This window comes from Citrus clementina, unplaced genomic scaffold (genome assembly GCF_000493195.1).
Source record: "Citrus clementina cultivar Clemenules unplaced genomic scaffold, Citrus_clementina_v1.0 scaffold_1, whole genome shotgun sequence".
Classification (NCBI taxonomy): Eukaryota; Viridiplantae; Streptophyta; class Magnoliopsida; order Sapindales; family Rutaceae; genus Citrus; species Citrus x clementina.
The window spans coordinates 23,331,448-23,348,108 of record NW_006263303.1 but is presented as its reverse complement, the minus strand read 5'-3'; the positions used below and the strand labels follow the sequence as shown (position 1 = coordinate 23,348,108).

The 16,661-nt window shown below is 34.4% G+C and overlaps 3 protein-coding genes across 3 annotated transcripts; 2 read left to right on the top strand and 1 right to left on the bottom strand.

Moving 5' to 3' along the window:
• Nucleotides 1-62: 62 nt before the first annotated feature.
• On the bottom strand, nucleotides 63-1,886 carry LOC18055123 (pectinesterase QRT1). Its single transcript, XM_006452500.2, has 5 exons — nucleotides 1,591-1,886; nucleotides 1,232-1,427; nucleotides 930-1,133; nucleotides 586-821; nucleotides 63-482 (listed from the first exon to the last, which is right to left on the bottom strand). Exons 1-5 carry the CDS (start codon nucleotides 1,884-1,886, stop codon nucleotides 335-337), a joined length of 1,080 nt encoding a protein of 359 aa, XP_006452563.1. The 3' UTR covers nucleotides 63-334.
• Nucleotides 1,887-4,747: 2,861 nt separating this feature from the next.
• Nucleotides 4,748-7,138, top strand: LOC18055122 (30S ribosomal protein S10, chloroplastic). The gene is made up of 3 exons (XM_006452499.2): nucleotides 4,748-5,096; nucleotides 5,716-5,760; nucleotides 6,654-7,138. The coding sequence occupies exons 1-3, from the start codon at nucleotides 4,890-4,892 to the stop codon at nucleotides 6,963-6,965; spliced, it is 564 nt and encodes a 187-aa protein (XP_006452562.1). The 5' UTR covers nucleotides 4,748-4,889; the 3' UTR covers nucleotides 6,966-7,138.
• Nucleotides 7,139-12,522: 5,384 nt separating this feature from the next.
• Nucleotides 12,523-14,187, top strand: LOC18055121 (serine acetyltransferase 1, chloroplastic). Its single transcript, XM_006452498.2, has one exon. The coding sequence runs from the start codon at nucleotides 12,590-12,592 to the stop codon at nucleotides 13,787-13,789; it is 1,200 nt and encodes a 399-aa protein (XP_006452561.1). The 5' UTR covers nucleotides 12,523-12,589; the 3' UTR covers nucleotides 13,790-14,187.
• Nucleotides 14,188-16,661: the final 2,474 nt, after the last annotated feature.

Sequence of the window (16,661 nt, the reverse complement as noted above, 5' to 3'; positions counted from 1 at the left end):
AAGACCGCTCATCTCAGGCAGCAAGTGTGCATATGTAACAATCTACTCAAGGTCAAAACACTATCAAAGTGACGATAACATGTACTGTTGCATTTCATCTAACACCCACCGTGCAGATTGTTTACGAACAAGAAAAGAAATGAAAGAAAGGGGAAGGAATAATTAAATGGGTCGGGGTGCTGCCGAGAGAAAGAAACTGCACAAAGTTGTCTGTGTTTGGCCCTATGATCTGATGTATACCCAACAAGCTCCCCTGCATTGAGGAGGATATGTATAGTAAAGAATGAAGATGTAAAAAGAATTAACAAATTGAGGGCTTCAGCCAGGAGAGCTATTATAGTCTAAGCCATTCCTTCCCATCAATGAATGTCACATTCAGAAATGGCTGTACTTCCTCATAGCTCAAACTCTTCAACCATGATGGCCGATGGCTTCTATCAGCTCCTTTTCCACTGCACTGGTATTCACCAAACACCACAGTCCTGCAAACACAAGATTTAAATTTGTGTTTAGTATTCAACAAAAATGAAAAAAAAAAAAAAAAGATGAAAATTTGTCTATCCGCTTTTGTAGTGAAATTTATACCTGTCTCTGTAAGGCATGTTCCAGTCGCTCCATCCTGTGGGATATATGATATCCTCGAGATAAGAATATGAGTATATTATTCTTGAATAATTTCCCCAGGCTCTCCCTAAATAAATTTTCCCAGTTCCATTGATGACACAATTTACAAACGAAAACCCGGAACTGTCATCTGGAATGTCTCTGTGGTGAGCCGCTATTGCTCCTGATTTTTCAGCAATTGACTGAAGCACACAATCCTGTTTCACATGCAAATTACTTCCAAGTACTAGAAATCGTAAACAAAGCTTCCAATTTTTGGCATAAACGGATTGAAAAAAGAAAAAAAGAAAAGAAAAGGAAAAAACCTGATAAAGTGATCTTGCTCTGCCAAATATGAAGTCTATACTTCCTTGTATGTGACATTGATAAAAGTAATGTGATCCGGTGTCATCCAGGAGTGTGTCCTGAGTTCCCAACACTTTAACCTTATATAACATAGCTTTGTCACCGGCAAGCCTTAATGCTACAGCTTGCATCCCAATTCCTCCAGGTACTGCAACTACTGTATTCTGTAACCGTTCCCCCCATCAAATTATGTATCAATTATGCATAGACAAAAAATACGTTTTGAATTATAAAGCTAATAAAGACATTTTGAAGAAACTACCGCAAAAGTAATCCCAGTTGCACAGAAGAAATCAGCAAATACGCTAACGGATGCTGATTTATAAGTTCCAAGTTCTATCCCATTGCTATCTTTATCAGATGCTTTATTGTGCCAAGAGATTACTGTTTCAGAGGCTCGTTGCTCGTGTCCAATGAATGAGATATAAGGTTTGTTCTGTGGCACTGTCACTTTTTCCCTGCATAATTTCAAATAATAACATTACAACATAAGCTGATCAAATTTAGCCAGTTACAATTCCCCGATGTAACCGCTCAAGTACCCATGTCATTGCTATTAATTTCCCACTAACCCAAAAAAAAAGGCCAAATTTTCAGGTCATGTTAAAATTCAAAAGACACCTGTAGACTCCAGGGAGAATGTAGATTTTAACTCTTTCAGAATTATTTTCCGGAACCAAATCCACTGCTCCTTGAACTGTACTTGAATGGCCACCACCATTCTTGTCGACAATTATAAGCCTTGTCCTATTGACACTCTCTCTTGTATCAAGCCAAGCTTTTTGCCAATCCACTTTCAGATCATCCCAAGTTATAAAGTTTCTTCTGTAACTGTAAGCTGCTTCATGCTGTGATAAACTCACCTGAACAATGAGGAGAAAGCCCGCAAAAGCTACAAGAAAAGCACTTCTGCCCATAATGTAACCTTAACTTGTGAGTGCCAAAAGTGCTTTTGCCGGCCTAAAAAGCCAAGCAAACTGCTAGATTTTTCATGTTTTGTACGTGGGATTTTTTTGGTTTCGAGAGTTTGAAGTTCTGATGGAAGATGAAAGAGTGTGAAAGTGAGGTGAGTGTATTAAATTGAGGAGCGCATGCAATGTAATGTAAGAAGAAGAGACCTGGTTTAATTTATTAAAAACGTTTGCTTGCGCGAAAAAGAAAGCATATACAGATATTGTGTCAAATTAGTAACACTAGCTCAAGAAGAAGTGGTTTGTACAAAGATTGAGGAAATTAAGATAATGTAGAGTTTAAGGTTCAAAAGGATTGAAAGAGTTTAATTAGTCATGAAACTTCTGTGCTTAAATGAGAATAATAAATGAAGCTTAAAAGAAAAGGAAGGTCACACAATTATGGGGAGTTTTTGATCATGGAGGAGATGAAGGTGGTTTGTTCGCAAGTAGTTGTTAATTAAAGAAACACTTTTAAAGCAAAATGGCGGTTATGCTTCCTTGTTATTTTAGCTGATGAAACTGAAAAAAAGTATCAAAACACTTCGAGTTTGAATCTGGTGTAATACATAAATTGAACACTCTTTCTACGAATGTTTAGTTAATCAACAGAGAATTAATCAAGTAATTAGAATAACAAAGTTAGGTCCTTGTTTCATTTTTTTCCCCTTATTTTTCTGTCATCCATCCTTAGATAAGGTTCATTATTGGCAATGAATTAGATTTATATGTTTAAACTAAATATCTCAACTAAGTTAGTATATTTATATATTTTTTGAAAAGGAAGTAAACATATTATTACTCCAAATAAAATATGAAAATTTGTTTGATTTCATATTTTCAACAAACTCATAATATTAGAACCTTTGAATTAAAATTATATCTACTTGGGATGTATGCGGGTGTAATGTGATAACTAAGATAAGCAAAATATTATACAAAACTTTATAGACAAAGGAAGAAGTAAATCTTTTGTTTCTATTACAAGTAAAATTTTCTATAAATTAATAATATCAGGAACATATAAAATTTACTAATTTAAAAAAAAATTAATTAATAGATAAATTAATAATTATAAATTTATTAGAGTGTATATAATATTTAATTGATATTAAGTTGATCAACTAAAAATTTGTTGTATTTTACTAATCTAATAAATTAAAAATGAATTAATCCCATAACTATATAGTAAATTAAGCAAAAAAAAATTAAAATTCTTGCAATTTGAGAATTCAACCCTAGAAACTTGTAGAAGCAATAAAAAATAAAATTAGAGATGCCAGATAAGAACTAACTATATTTAAATTTCAAGAAAAAATGAGTAACAATAAAGTCATAATTTATTTAATAAAATATTATAATAATTATAGTTACGATTTTTAAAGTAAATAGTAATTTATAATAAGAGTGGGATCATAGAGTTATATAAGGTTTTTCAAAAAGAGTATTATCTTAGTAATTTAGGCTTTATTTGAGGTTGAGAAGGAACAATTGTAGCTTAAAAGTTACATCATTAATGTGTTTGATAAACATTAGCTACTAGAGCTTATAAGCTAAGTTGATTTGATTTTATACTTATATAATGAAAAACTTAATATATCTTTTCTATTTTTATTAAAATTTTCATTTAAAAATTATATTTATTATATATTATTAACTTTTATTTTGTAATTACAACATTTTTTTTTTCATAACAACTGTAATTTAAAAGTTACAACACCTCAATACCAAACGGGGCCTTAGCCTATTAGCCCAAGTTGGGACCCCAAAAAAAATTATACATAATAGAAGTTATTAATTTATAGAGGTTATAATGTACTCTGAAGATTAGATCAATTAGTCTTTACAATTTTCTAAAATTGAGATGAAAAATTTTCGATTGAAAAGAATTTGATGTATATTTGAATTTGAGTGCAACTTATTTTAAAGAGGTATAAATAAATGTGCTATGATTGTTTGTTCAATAAGTAGACTGTTATGGAAATCACGGTTAAACAAAGGACGTCTCTTAATATCTTTGTTTAGGAGTTAGGATTGAGATTTGAGTTTCCTATGTGTGTTTGAGAGAATGTTATTTTTTTAGGGAGATTGTCAAATTCACCTCTATTGAAATCAATATGTACCATTAATCCCATATAGTTTTCATAATATCAAAAAATCTACTTAGTATAAAAAATTTGAAGGAAAAGAGGATAAATATGTCATTTATTTGATAATTTATCTTAGAAATATAAAATATATATTTATTATAAGAAAACTATTTAAAATAATGAAATATATAAGAAAAATATATTTTTTCATTCTTAGTACTTAAAATTATTATTTTAATTTTCATTGATTAATTTAGGATAAATATGAATAAAAGCATATTTGAAACACAAGGGCAACACTATATAAATTATGTTGTTAGATAAATTATTGGCTATTATGAAAATTGGAGAGCTCATGATATACATTGATTTTAGTAGCGAGAAATTAACAATCCCATTTTTCTTTATTTGATCAAATTTTTTAGACTTCACTTCAACTTTAATAGATGGAGGCTAGTCTCCACAAAGTAAGGCCAAGTTGCGGGCCCTAAAGAGCTTCTTCTGATTTATTTATTAATCAATACTAATAATTTTTTTTTCTAAAAAGGAAAGAATTGAATTATTATTTAACAAAATATATATTTATGGAAGTGGGCCAAGTGGCTATACACAAAGGAGTTTGGAAGGAGAAGCCCAACCCAAACAAATCTTTAAAGGGCCGAAGCGAAGATCTTCATAAAGGGTTTTCACTTTGGCCTAAAACAGTTGGCGATTTATCACGGATAACAAAAGAGAAAATTAAAAAAAAAAAGAAGAAATTCTTGGATAATTCTGCAAATCTGTACAGAGAGCAAAGCAAGTAGAGTGAACATTGTACGAATTTCTTCCTCTTCTTCAGTCTTCACAACGAAAGGGAAGGAAAAAAAATCTAACTAAAAAAATGGCAACTTTTTCATTATCTGCAGCAATTTCCCCTTCCTTAACCGTACCCATCTCCTCAAATTCAAAATGCTCTGTTTTTTCCGTATCTTTTCCCTCGAAAAATTATGCCGGTAATACGCTAAAACTCGAACCTCTTTCAACGACAAATACTAGGGTTTTTTCCGCTCCTGAAACCCTAGCTGGGTCAGAAAGTTCTGCTGTTGAGGTTTGTCCTTACTGGCTTCTTATTTTTTATTTATTTATTTTTTTAGGGAGGGTTAGTGGTGTAATGTTAGTTACTGATCCGTTTGGTTGCTGAGAAAATGTGGGAAAGTGAGAAAGTTTTGATTTCTTGTTCTTTTGTTTGCTGTTGAGGATAATTTAATCATTTGGTTTAGTGGTTAAGTTTCCTCTTGTGTATTTTAGTCATATTTAGTTTGGTTGCCGGGAAATGTAAGAAATGAAAGATATTTGACCTTTTTTAATCCTTCCTTTGGGCTTAATGTAATTGTTTGTCTCACTGAGTTTTGACTTTTTGTAGTCTGGTTTGTTCATACGATTTTTAGTTACAGAGAAAATGGGGGAAGTGTTTTTAATTTGGTTACTTACGTTATGCTCACTGTTTGAAAGAGATTAGTTATATGGTTGCAGTAATGCTTTTGCTTTATAGCTAACCTAATGCGGCAAAAGATCATGGATAGATTATCTCCTCATCAGTTGAGTCCAATATGTCTGTTATACTTACTGGGTTGATCGTTTCTCTGGTTTGAAATTGAATTTTTCATTTACACTATATTGATAATCATATGGAGAGATAACTAAAACATTGATTTTTTGTGCTACAGGCTGAAGTTCCCGAGACTCTCAGTGTCAGCTCAGGTGCAGACCAGGTATATTTCTAAATTTTCTAAATGGGTAAAAGTTTGATACTCATGTTATTCTAAACCAGAGAGATGAATTGGTAAGGTTCAATGAATTTGTTCTGATGAACCCCATACATGTGCTAGGTTTTCCCCTCCACTGTGATTGTTTAACTTAATTGAATTTTCATGATAGTGGAATGCATTGTTTAATATCCATGTTTGAGGATTGTGTATGGTTAATCCTTTCATAACGACTTATTTTGATCTTGTTGTGATACAGTAGAAAATGTGCTTCTTGACGTCTGTATTTGTCCTGTTACTAGTCTATGATCATGCAATCTGCTTCTAATATATTTGTAGTTTGCTCAACTTCCTTACATATTCTTTCAAAATCTAAAGATGCTCGCTTGACTGGATATGGTCCATGGGCATTAAATGAGAGACCATGAAGTCTGTAAATTAAAACAATGATCCAAATGGGTATCCCCTTTCTCCTAATGTTGAATGTAGGATGCCACTAGTTTGTTTATGATTGAGCTCTGTTCTAACATGATTGCTGTCAACAAATATTCTTGATCACTTATTCTGAATGGAATCTTCTCAGTAATGAATGGATCTCAGAGTTTCATTAGGCCTAAATATTTTCAACTTTTAACAATTTAATGGAGGATGATTTGGTGAAGGTGTTAATAAATTCTCTCATCTGACACCTACTGTGGCAAAATTCATAACTGGGTGTCCGACCAAAGTTCTTAATTGCCTTTACTTGTGCATTTTCTTTTTGAGGATGTTAAAATTGATACAAATGCACAGCCTAGTGGCTGGATAATTCTTAATTCTTATCCAGAACCAAGCAGATGCTTCTCTTTAAAATTGTTTTTGTAGATGTTTATACTTACTCAAAATATTTCTGTTTTCAGATGGCACCAAAGCAGAAAATCAGAATCAAGCTTAGGTCTTACTGGGTGCCCTTGATCGAGGACTCTTGCAAGCAGATAATGGATGCTGCAAGAACTACCAATGCAAAGACCATGGGCCCTGTGCCATTACCGACCAAGAAGCGGATCTACTGTGTTCTCAAATCCCCACATGTGCACAAGGATGCCAGGTTCCATTTTGAGATCCGAACTCACCAACGCCTCATTGACATTTTATACCCAACTGCCCAGACGATAGATTCCTTGATGCAACTGGACCTTCCTGCCGGCGTAGATGTAGAGGTCAAGCTTTGATGTAGAACTACTGTACCATTATTACAATTTTCTTAAAGTTTCGATCAAATTTTGTTTTGGGTGTGTACCAAAATATAGGTTGAAAACCTGAAGTATCTTAAACTATTTTGAATCAATTGATAATGTTCATATATGCATGGCAGGGCTATGACCACCAACTGAAATGGTTCTGAGGAGCTTTTTTATTCATTGTTTTATGCCTACTTTTCTCTTGTACTAAGCAAAATGTGACATAATTCGAATCCCCTTTCAGAACGATATGCAGATTTCAGGATGAAGGAACTCTGTTATTGCTTGATTCTGCTGCATATAAAAGGACCGCAAATCTTTTCCACTCACTCGGTGTAAATTCCATCTGTACGATATACAGAAAAATTCTGCATTCTTGCTTGCTCGCTAATCTGAAAAGGGTAAATTTTAGATTATATTCTTCATGAATTGATTATCTTTAAATTACCTCCACATTTGTTAAAATCTCAAGTTATCCCTAAACATAGTTATCAATCTGTTAGTTTAGAAAAAATGGATGATATATGCTATTTTTTTCTTTATATTGCACTGGAAAAACAAGTATATATGTCTCTAATAATATATGTAACAAACTAAGTTAACATATTCATTAGAAGGGGTATTATTGTATTTTAATTAGTCAGCCAACAATTAAATTTAATAGATTTTGGGACTAATTTAAAGTTTTCAAAAATAAAGGAATAATTTAAAAATAATTAATTCCTAAGAAGATAATCCGAAATTTACCCAGCTAAAAATCTCCCTTGGAAGCAAATGTTTAGCACAAATGAATTGAATTAGCATTTTTACTTTTCAGCCGATGCATAACTGCACAAGCCTGCGGGTCACCATAGTCCATATAGCTTGAGCCATCTCTGCTGGCGTCCACTATCAATGGTCATATTTTTCCAAATTAAAAAACAAAGCACAAGTGGTGAGAAGTGGAGGAAGAAGAGAGGTTGCTCCAATTAAAAAGTGCTGATAAAGTGATAAATTTTGTGATCCAATGAAGTGACTCTCCTTCATGAGTCTGCGCTTGAAATCAATAAAAAAGCATACACAAAATAAAATGCTTCGAATCATTAGTTGAAGGAACGTATTCTTGCCTGACATTGCAGTGGGCGTCTTCAAAATCTATTTTTCTTATTAGGCGACTTCGCTTCCTCTCCTTTCATCATAAAGGGCGGCTTCATGATTAGAAAGATCTTTGTTTAGCTTTTGACTAGCTAAAAGGTTCTGTCAAGAATCTGGTACACCATACAACGCACCTTGTAGGTCCTTCCAATAATTTTCAATTATAGTGAACCCAAATACCCAATGCAAAAATAATAGAGAACGTGCTGTAACTACTGAACCTAACCTCTTTCCGAGTTTATTTACTGATCAATTTGAAACGTTAAACACTGAAGATTACAAATCTAACAGTTAAGGTTACAAATTTTCCTATTCTTATGATACTTCATTCATTCCATATTTTCCCCGGATATTCACATACATACATAACAGCTTGATGCAATTTTTAACGGAAGCTAAGGCCTAAGTGGCCTCTAATTAAAGTTCAAATATCTTGATGCTATCGTGCAAGTGTCATTCAGCTTGTTTAAGAGACACCCACTTGGTCGAAGCACAACCCCTTTCAAGTGACAATGACTGGAGGGTCCACACATTAATGATTAAATTGGTCTAGCTAGCTTTGTGTGAATTACAACAATACCAGCCGATCAATTTTCCATATTTTCTTATAAAAAAAAAAAAACCTTGAGTGTCCTAAAAAGTAAAAATAGATGATGGTGTTGGAACTAATGAAACATTTGCACATTAACGAGTTTATCCTGAACTACTATCAATTATTATTATTATTATTATACCCTAATTCTCCATTTCGGATTAGATAATGTAAAATTCTTAGACTTTTTTCTGCATTGGTTCATGGATCAATATTCATCGAACTTAAGAAAGAGGAGAAAGAAAAACAGTTTTTTCTTTTATCCTTAAGGTTCAATTTGAACCAACTATACGTTAATCACATTACTTTTAAATTTCAAAATCATGGTAAACTTCGCTTCATATCGTAAGAGAAAAATTTAACAATTTCCTCAATAAATAAACGGCCAAAAATTTGACCGAAACTATTGGAAGATGTAATCACTTACATCAGACGGTCTAAAAGGAATCAGGTACGCTGAAGTGACGGTTACTACAGGCCGCCGTCAACTTTCTAACCATTGTGAGGGCTAAATTCAATGGAGCGGTTCTGTAGCGACGCGTCATGGCTGACGTCAAGGCGCTGTCACTGTTAATGTTACTTGCAGGGCGCAACTAGTAACTTTGTACCCAGCCGCACGTTATAAAAAGTCACATGATTTATTTATAATATCAATCGCATGATTGGTTTATAAAATTAATTGAACATAACAAGTTAAATTCAAACTCTTCCTCAATTTCAGCAGGATTTGATGATAATTTAATAGAAATGATATTATAGTCAGCCTACTTCAACCTCACGTGAACCCCGGAGAGTACTTAAATTTTGCGTTTTATTTATGTAAGTCAAATAAAAAACGGCATCAATTATGGATTTGTTTAAGGTACAGTTATGGATACTTAAAAATTATAATATTGTAATTTGGATCCCCTCATTTACATGCATGTAACTTAGCATTAGCCTTGTAACTTATATAAAATAATAACTTTTCAATCATTGATATTAGTCTTTCACCCAAGTACAGAATTTTATTACAGAATCTTTGATGAGATTAATAATGATACGATCGCATTACTAAAAAATAGATATCATATCAGACCTACATCAATCATTAAAACAAGGAAAATTATCAGTCATATATCCTTAAATAACACCCGTATCAAATATGCTACGACACTTTTCACGTATATTACTCGTATATCCTAAGTTGACAAAACACTTCTGCTGTCCACCAATCTGTTAACTACCGTTTGCAAGTGCTGACATCATAAGGGTAATAAAATCTTTTAAGATGGAAGAAATTTTGATTAAAAAAATATGTCATCTCATTTACCTAGTAAAACATGACATGTCATATGATATATATTGATAAAAATGACATGTCATCCTATTTATCGGATAATTATTAATAATTGCTAAAAAAAGAGCTACTTTACAACCGAATCTACTTCTTCAAAATTTAACCTAAATTTTTGAAGATCTACTCCTCCAAACTCCAACTGAATTTTTTTATGGTATAATATGTATAATTGTAAATAATATGTTGTTAATAATTTTTTATGGTATAATATGAATATTTTTTATGGATAATTGTTAATAATATGTACCATTAATAATTCATATTTGTTTAATAAAAAATATATTGTTAATAACAAGATTAAAAAAAAGTGTGTATTGAAAATTTATGTTAATTTTTGGGGTAAATTTATCTTTTTACTTCATTTTGAGTTTTAAGGGCGAAATAGTCAATTTGTCACAATTATGTTAACTTTCTAATGACAGTTAACAAATTTGTGGACAACAGAAGTGTTTTGTCAACTTAGGGTAGACGAGTGATATACGTGAAAAGTGTTATAATACGTTTGATACGAATGTCATTTAAGAATATATGGCTAATAATTTCTCTTAAAACAATAACTTGAACAAATCAAAATAGCTTTGGATCAAACTATTACAATTATATATGTGTTATAACACGGGATAAAGGTGTTTACTCTCTCCGCATTGAAGTCAAGTCACTACAAATATTTATCGCTCAACATAATTAAAATCAATCAATAATATGGTAAATGTAAAAAAAAAAGAAATCAATAATATGAACGAATTTCACCTCCAATTTGGAAAATTGAGGGCCCATGACGAGAAAATTTTTGGCTTCATGAGAAAACCTTTAGGGACCACAAAAATAAATATGCTATCTTGTCCATCCCACTTGCCTTTAGCTTCCATCATATGTATATATATTTTTAAAGACCTTTCAATTCTCATCTTTAATAAAAAAAAAACATCATGCAAAATGCCGACTAAGAGAAATTCTTGCTAAAAAAAAACCATTGAGATTATCATGCAATCACAATTCAGATGTACGTGTTATTATGTGCTTTTAAATGATTATATGGTGACAGCGACCTTTCTAAATTACAGATAAATATATAATTACTTATCCAATAAAACAACCATTTATTTGGTTATCCTTGATTTCTTATTGTTTCGTATTGCAACAAAGGTGTTGTTCCATTGGAGATGCTTTCGGTGCATGGTGTGATGTGAGAAATTGCATCCTCAGTGTTGCTGTTTGATAGAGAATATATTGTTGATGTCGAAATTCGGATGAGTTGGTCAAATCTCATATCCCTGCATCAGCATTAAATTTGTTTGGTGGGAAGCCTCTGATTAGTTAGCACCATGAGCAGATGTTCCATGAGCAGACAACCCATGAGCAAACGATCTATGAGCAGACAATCTATGAACAGACAATTCATGAGCAAATAACCTGTGAGCTTGTGAGCACAGCCAACAGTCAGGAGGTGCCAGAAGTTTTTCCGGCGAAAACCCTCTGACGCTCAAGTCAGCGATTTGGGTCTTACTTGGAAAAACCAATAGCATAATTCATGTGGCTTAATTATGATTGCTTTAAACAAAAAGTTTTTAAATAAATTTAAAGGAAAATAATTGAAAATAATTAATCTTAAAGAAATCATAAGCGAAAGAAAAATTTCCCAGTGATAGAGAGAGAAAAAGATCAAATGGGTTCAGTCACCCAGAGAGAGAGAGAGAAAAGAATAGAATCCCATTTCCTTCATCTTCCCAGGGTTTTTATAGGAAATTATTGCGGTTTTTATCCTCTCGCCTAAAATTCTCAAGAAAACTACTAATTTTCAGCCCACTAAGAATATGGTCCCTAATATTTCAGAGAAAATATTTTGACTGAGTCGTGCTTTCTGGTAACCTCCTGGCCGAGGTGATCAATAACATCTTGGTCGAGGTGATGTGCTCGAGGTCACCACATATTATTCCGGTCAAGGTGACCAATAACATTCTAGTCGAGACGATCTGCTCGAGGTGATCAATAACATCATGGTCGATATGATCTACTCGAGGTGATATGCTCGATGTCACCAAACAACATCCTGATCGAAGTGATCTGCTCAACTATTTGCTCACTTTTACTTTAAAGAAAGTACGATAATGTATGAGCAAACACCTTTATTTTGATCGCCCTATTTCATTCCCTAAAGATATATGACACCTTTTATATGAGACATGGCTCTAATTCAACTACGTCGGCCAAAATTATATTTCGCGAAGAACGACAACGTAAGGGTAAAATACTCCACCGTTTATGCACCGTGTAAATGATAAATTTATTAATTTTTGCCTAAAGTTTCGTAATTGGACCCACTTCTACGATCGTTTTTGTCATTTACTTACTTGAAAAATCAGAAAAAAAAGTAGTGATAATAATCAACTGGGAGATGCTACACAAAAGACTTGGAAAAAGTTGACTTGAACTCTTTAAATATTATGTGTTTGATTCATAAAACTTACTTGAGACTAACGCATCTCAAAAGAATATCCACACAATCTCTCCATTTTCTTATTATTTCTCTTTCCATTTGTAATAAAATAAATGCACGCTTGCCCGAGAAAGTCATATTTTCCCATGAAAGTTCTGGTCGTTGCTCGGCCTCTTTTTCCTTCCCTATATATTAATAATGCTCCTTTTTTTTCTCCCCACAAACATCTCCTCTCCTCACAAGCTTCTTCACGAACATCACCAATTTTCTCTCTATCCAAACACCATCGCGAAAAAACTTCCACAGCAGTTATGGCTACTTGTATTGATACTTCTCAAATTTCCCAGGATCCAAGCAGGTCTCAAAATGATGATCATGCATACAGGTACGCAAAACACTGCCGGCCCAGTTTTTCCGATCGTGTTTCTTGCGTGCCCTTTAATAGAAACCAGGAACAAGCCATACACACACGTTCAAATATTGATGACGGCGATGATGCTGATGTTGATCTATGGCTCAAAATGCAAGACGAAGCAAGATCGGACGTTGAGGAAGAACCTGTCTTGTCAAGCTACTATTTCGCTTCAATCTTGTCGCATAAGTCCCTTGAAAGCGCTCTGGCAAAACATCTTTCAATTAAATTAAGCAGTTTGAGCCTTCAAAGCGGTACGTTGTTTGAACTTTTCATGGGGGTGATTGTAGAGGATCAAGAAATTATCAAAGCCGTGAAGGCTGATTTGATAGCCATTAAAGAAAGAGACCCTGCGTGCATAAGTTATGCGCATTGTCTTTTAAATTTCAAAGGGTTTTTAGCTTGCCAGGCACATAGGATAGCACATCGGCTGTGGTTACAAGGGAGAAAAGTTTTGGCTCTGTTAATACAAAACAGGGTGTCCGAGGTTTTCTCCGTTGATATTCATCCTGGAGCCAAGATCGGACGTGGGTTACTGTTTGATCACGCCACCGGAGTTGTCGTCGGAGAGACGGCGGTGATCGGAGATAATGTGTCAATTTTGCATAATGTTACATTAGGGGGCACAGGGAAAATGTCTGGTGATAGGCATCCGAAAATTGGGAACGGGGTGTTGGTTGGTGCGGGCACTTGCATTTTGGGGAACATTAAGATCGGTGATGGGGCTAAAATTGGTGCTGGTTCTGTAGTTTTAAAGGATGTTCCACCAAGAACAACTGCTGTTGGTAACCCGGCTAGGCTGATTGGGGGAAAGGAAAATCCATTCATGCTTGATAAAATCCCTAGCTTCACAATGGACCATACATCACATATACACGAATGGTCTGATTATGTTATCTAGAGGGCTAATTTGTTTCCATCTTCGTTAGTGTGGATTTTGCTTGAGTTGTGAGTGAGAACTGAAGTTCTCCTCATTAGCAAACAGGTCGTTTATTAAGATTATTGTATGTTGCTAGATTCGCAACATTGTTGATGTTATGTTGTAGTTTTTGATCTTCTTTTTCGGTGTGTGGTCATAAGATGTTGCCAAGTCTATTACTTTTGGCAGTAAATATTATGTTATCAACCCCGGGTTAGTTTAATAATCCTCTGTTTCATATTTCCAGTATGTCATACTTGATTTGACGATCAGAATGGAATGATTTTCTCAATCTACTTGTTGGATTTTCACCGAAATTGGCATTGAAAGCAATTTAAGACTCTGTTTTATGAGCATGGCAGTGGCACCAGGCAATCAGGCAACGGTAGCGGGAGGGGCATAAAAAATTGAAAACCTCATTATTTATTGGGCACCGAGCCAATGGCAAACGAGCCAGTGACTCTTGGCAGGGATATTTTAATTGGGATAAAATGATTCAGTCCAATTACTTTATTAGTTTATTTATTTATTTTATTTTTCATTTGTTAAATTTAATTAAAATTAGAAAAGAAAAAAGAAACGGGCCGCAAAATTGGAAGTGTAAAAGTGAAATCGAATGAATCCAGTCCAGCAGCAGCCCATTTCAATTCGACCGCTGTTCTCGTCGCTTCCCTCGTTATGTTTTGGAGAAAGAGTGATACTATTGGCACGGGCGCCCATGGATTGGTAAATTGTGGATATAAAATAATTCAAGGAAGCTACAATGTCCAGAAGGCCGAATATGAGGAAGTGATTGAATATCAAAGAAAATATAACACTTGATAAGGTTATTCAAGATTTTTGTGACACGGATCAGGATCAGGATCAGGGCAGAATATTGAAGGAAAAGGTCTTGAATCTCAAGTTTGTGGCTATAATGATACTCTACTGACATGCTCAAAGCCAACCAACTCCAAGTCTGACATTTGCAGTGACCTGGTTGGTTTGTTTACACAAGAATGTGCTTTTGAATTATCTGGAAATTTGAATCAGTGGCAGAGGTAATGCGGATGGTTCTTGACAGCAAGCAATCTGTGAAGAAACGGCCATTTAGTGAAATTGCCGTGTGTTTATGAGGTGGAGGCCAAGTCGACATCTGGGGAGCTGGTCCTACTTCCATTGAGTAGTTCTACTTCTACACATTTGGCTGGATCTCAAGAAAGCTGTAGAGGCGGCATTGACGTCTACGAATAGCATGTATTTTGAAAAATTTGAACGCAGCAATCATCTCCAAATCGTATACGAAAGTTTATGTTTACTGCGTTTGGTTAAGCGGAAATGCGATTTGTAAATTGAGCTACTAAGCCGGGATTGGGAATGATAATGAGCGATGGATTTATTGATTGTGATTGTGGAACTACGGATGATGGTGGTGTTTTCAGTTGTAATGTGTGGCAGCACTCAAATATGCAATACAATTCTAGTGCTTGCTGTCAAGAGAGGTAATCCATCACTCATTATCATCACAACATGAGGAACAACCTTTGACTTTGTGTTTGGATTTGGGTTTGGGTAAGTGAAGATCTGGGTATAGTTTATGCTCTGGCTGATTCAGGTGTTCGATCTTTTGTTTTTATGTGAATGAAATCTCCAAATTCGGGCAATTCTAGTACCGTGAGCATCTTTCGTTCGGAATTTCGGATAAACCTTCAAAATATGCATGCCATGAAGCATACCACTTTTCGTTTGTGCCAATTAATTGTCAGGACAAGTACTTTTCAAAAGAAAATGACAGTAAAAACTAGTGAGAAGACAGTTGAACCTCATGGGCATCTAATTAGTAGCTACTATACTCATTAGCCTGTTTAGAAAGTTAACACGCATAGGCTTCAAGCTAACAATGTCCCTGACCAGGCAATCGATCTCTTTATACAATGATTCTTTGATGGTCAGATATTACAAAAGCAAAATAAAACAGCAGGACAACAAGTTCACCCACAAATCTCCCCAGTTTGATCTCTGATCTACAGTCTACTATCTAGCTCATCGAATAACTACTACAGATGCTATCATGATAAAAGATTATGCAAGGAGAGCATCTTTGCCCCAATATGATACTCATAACTAGTATTGCGTTTCACAATCAACCAACAGATAACATACCAAAAATGCTCTGTGAGTTAGTAATAAATTGAGATGGATAGACAACAGTTAACTAACAAAACCCTAGCAATACCATTGCAAACTGTATATCGGTTATTGGTTTCTCCAGGCAATCTAGTAGCAATACAGCTGCTATATTAGTTAATGCTTGTACCGGGCAATTTAGTAACAAGTTCAGTATTAAGATAAGCCATTGACCAAAGATCCATTAAAATAACATTAATCAACAAAAATGGGTGGGTTCATGCTTCATGACTTAACTTGCTAAAATTATGCTATTCATGCCCAGCTGATAGCATTTTTGTTTGGAGAATTATTTCATCAAAACTCTTGCATCTACCCGTAGACAAGGATGGTCAACAAACTGTTTCCCTGATCACAAGTTATATTTCAGCCTGACCTTCTAAAATTGCTATAAGCCACTGCAATAGTTGCCACTGCTCCAACTACAGCAGCTGCTGTAAGAACATGCCACCGCTCAAATGATCCTAGCCAGCATGACAATCCCCCTAGACCCTTGGTTTCTTTCTGTTTCTTTCCTCCCGTAACATCTAACTTTCATCCTTCCAATATGAAAAGCCATTGGCACCCATTTATCTTGGCGACCTGAGTGTTGCCATCTTCATGCTTCTTGGCTTTCGGTTCCTCTTTTCCATTTGGAAGCTTCTGCCCATCCACTTTCTCAACTTTAATAGATGGCCCCAATTGGCCT

Excerpts from the sequence above, each read along its gene's own strand:
- LOC18055123 (XM_006452500.2), bottom strand. The coding sequence starts at position 1,886 with ATGGGCAGAAGTGCTTTTCTTGTAGCTTTTGCGGGCTTTCTCCTCATT. Across the intron at positions 822-929 it reads GAGCAAGATCACTTTATCAG|GATTGTGTGCTTCAGTCAAT; the intron begins GTTTTTTCCTTT and ends CATGTGAAACAG. Across the intron at positions 483-585 it reads AACATGCCTTACAGAGACAG|GACTGTGGTGTTTGGTGAAT; the intron begins GTATAAATTTCA and ends TTGTGTTTGCAG.
- LOC18055122 (XM_006452499.2), top strand. The coding sequence starts at position 4,890 with ATGGCAACTTTTTCATTATCTGCAGCAATTTCCCCTTCCTTAACCGTA. Across the intron at positions 5,097-5,715 it reads CAGAAAGTTCTGCTGTTGAG|GCTGAAGTTCCCGAGACTCT; the intron begins GTTTGTCCTTAC and ends TTTGTGCTACAG. Across the intron at positions 5,761-6,653 it reads TCAGCTCAGGTGCAGACCAG|ATGGCACCAAAGCAGAAAAT; the intron begins GTATATTTCTAA and ends TTCTGTTTTCAG.
- LOC18055121 (XM_006452498.2), top strand. The coding sequence starts at position 12,590 with ATGCACGCTTGCCCGAGAAAGTCATATTTTCCCATGAAAGTTCTGGTC.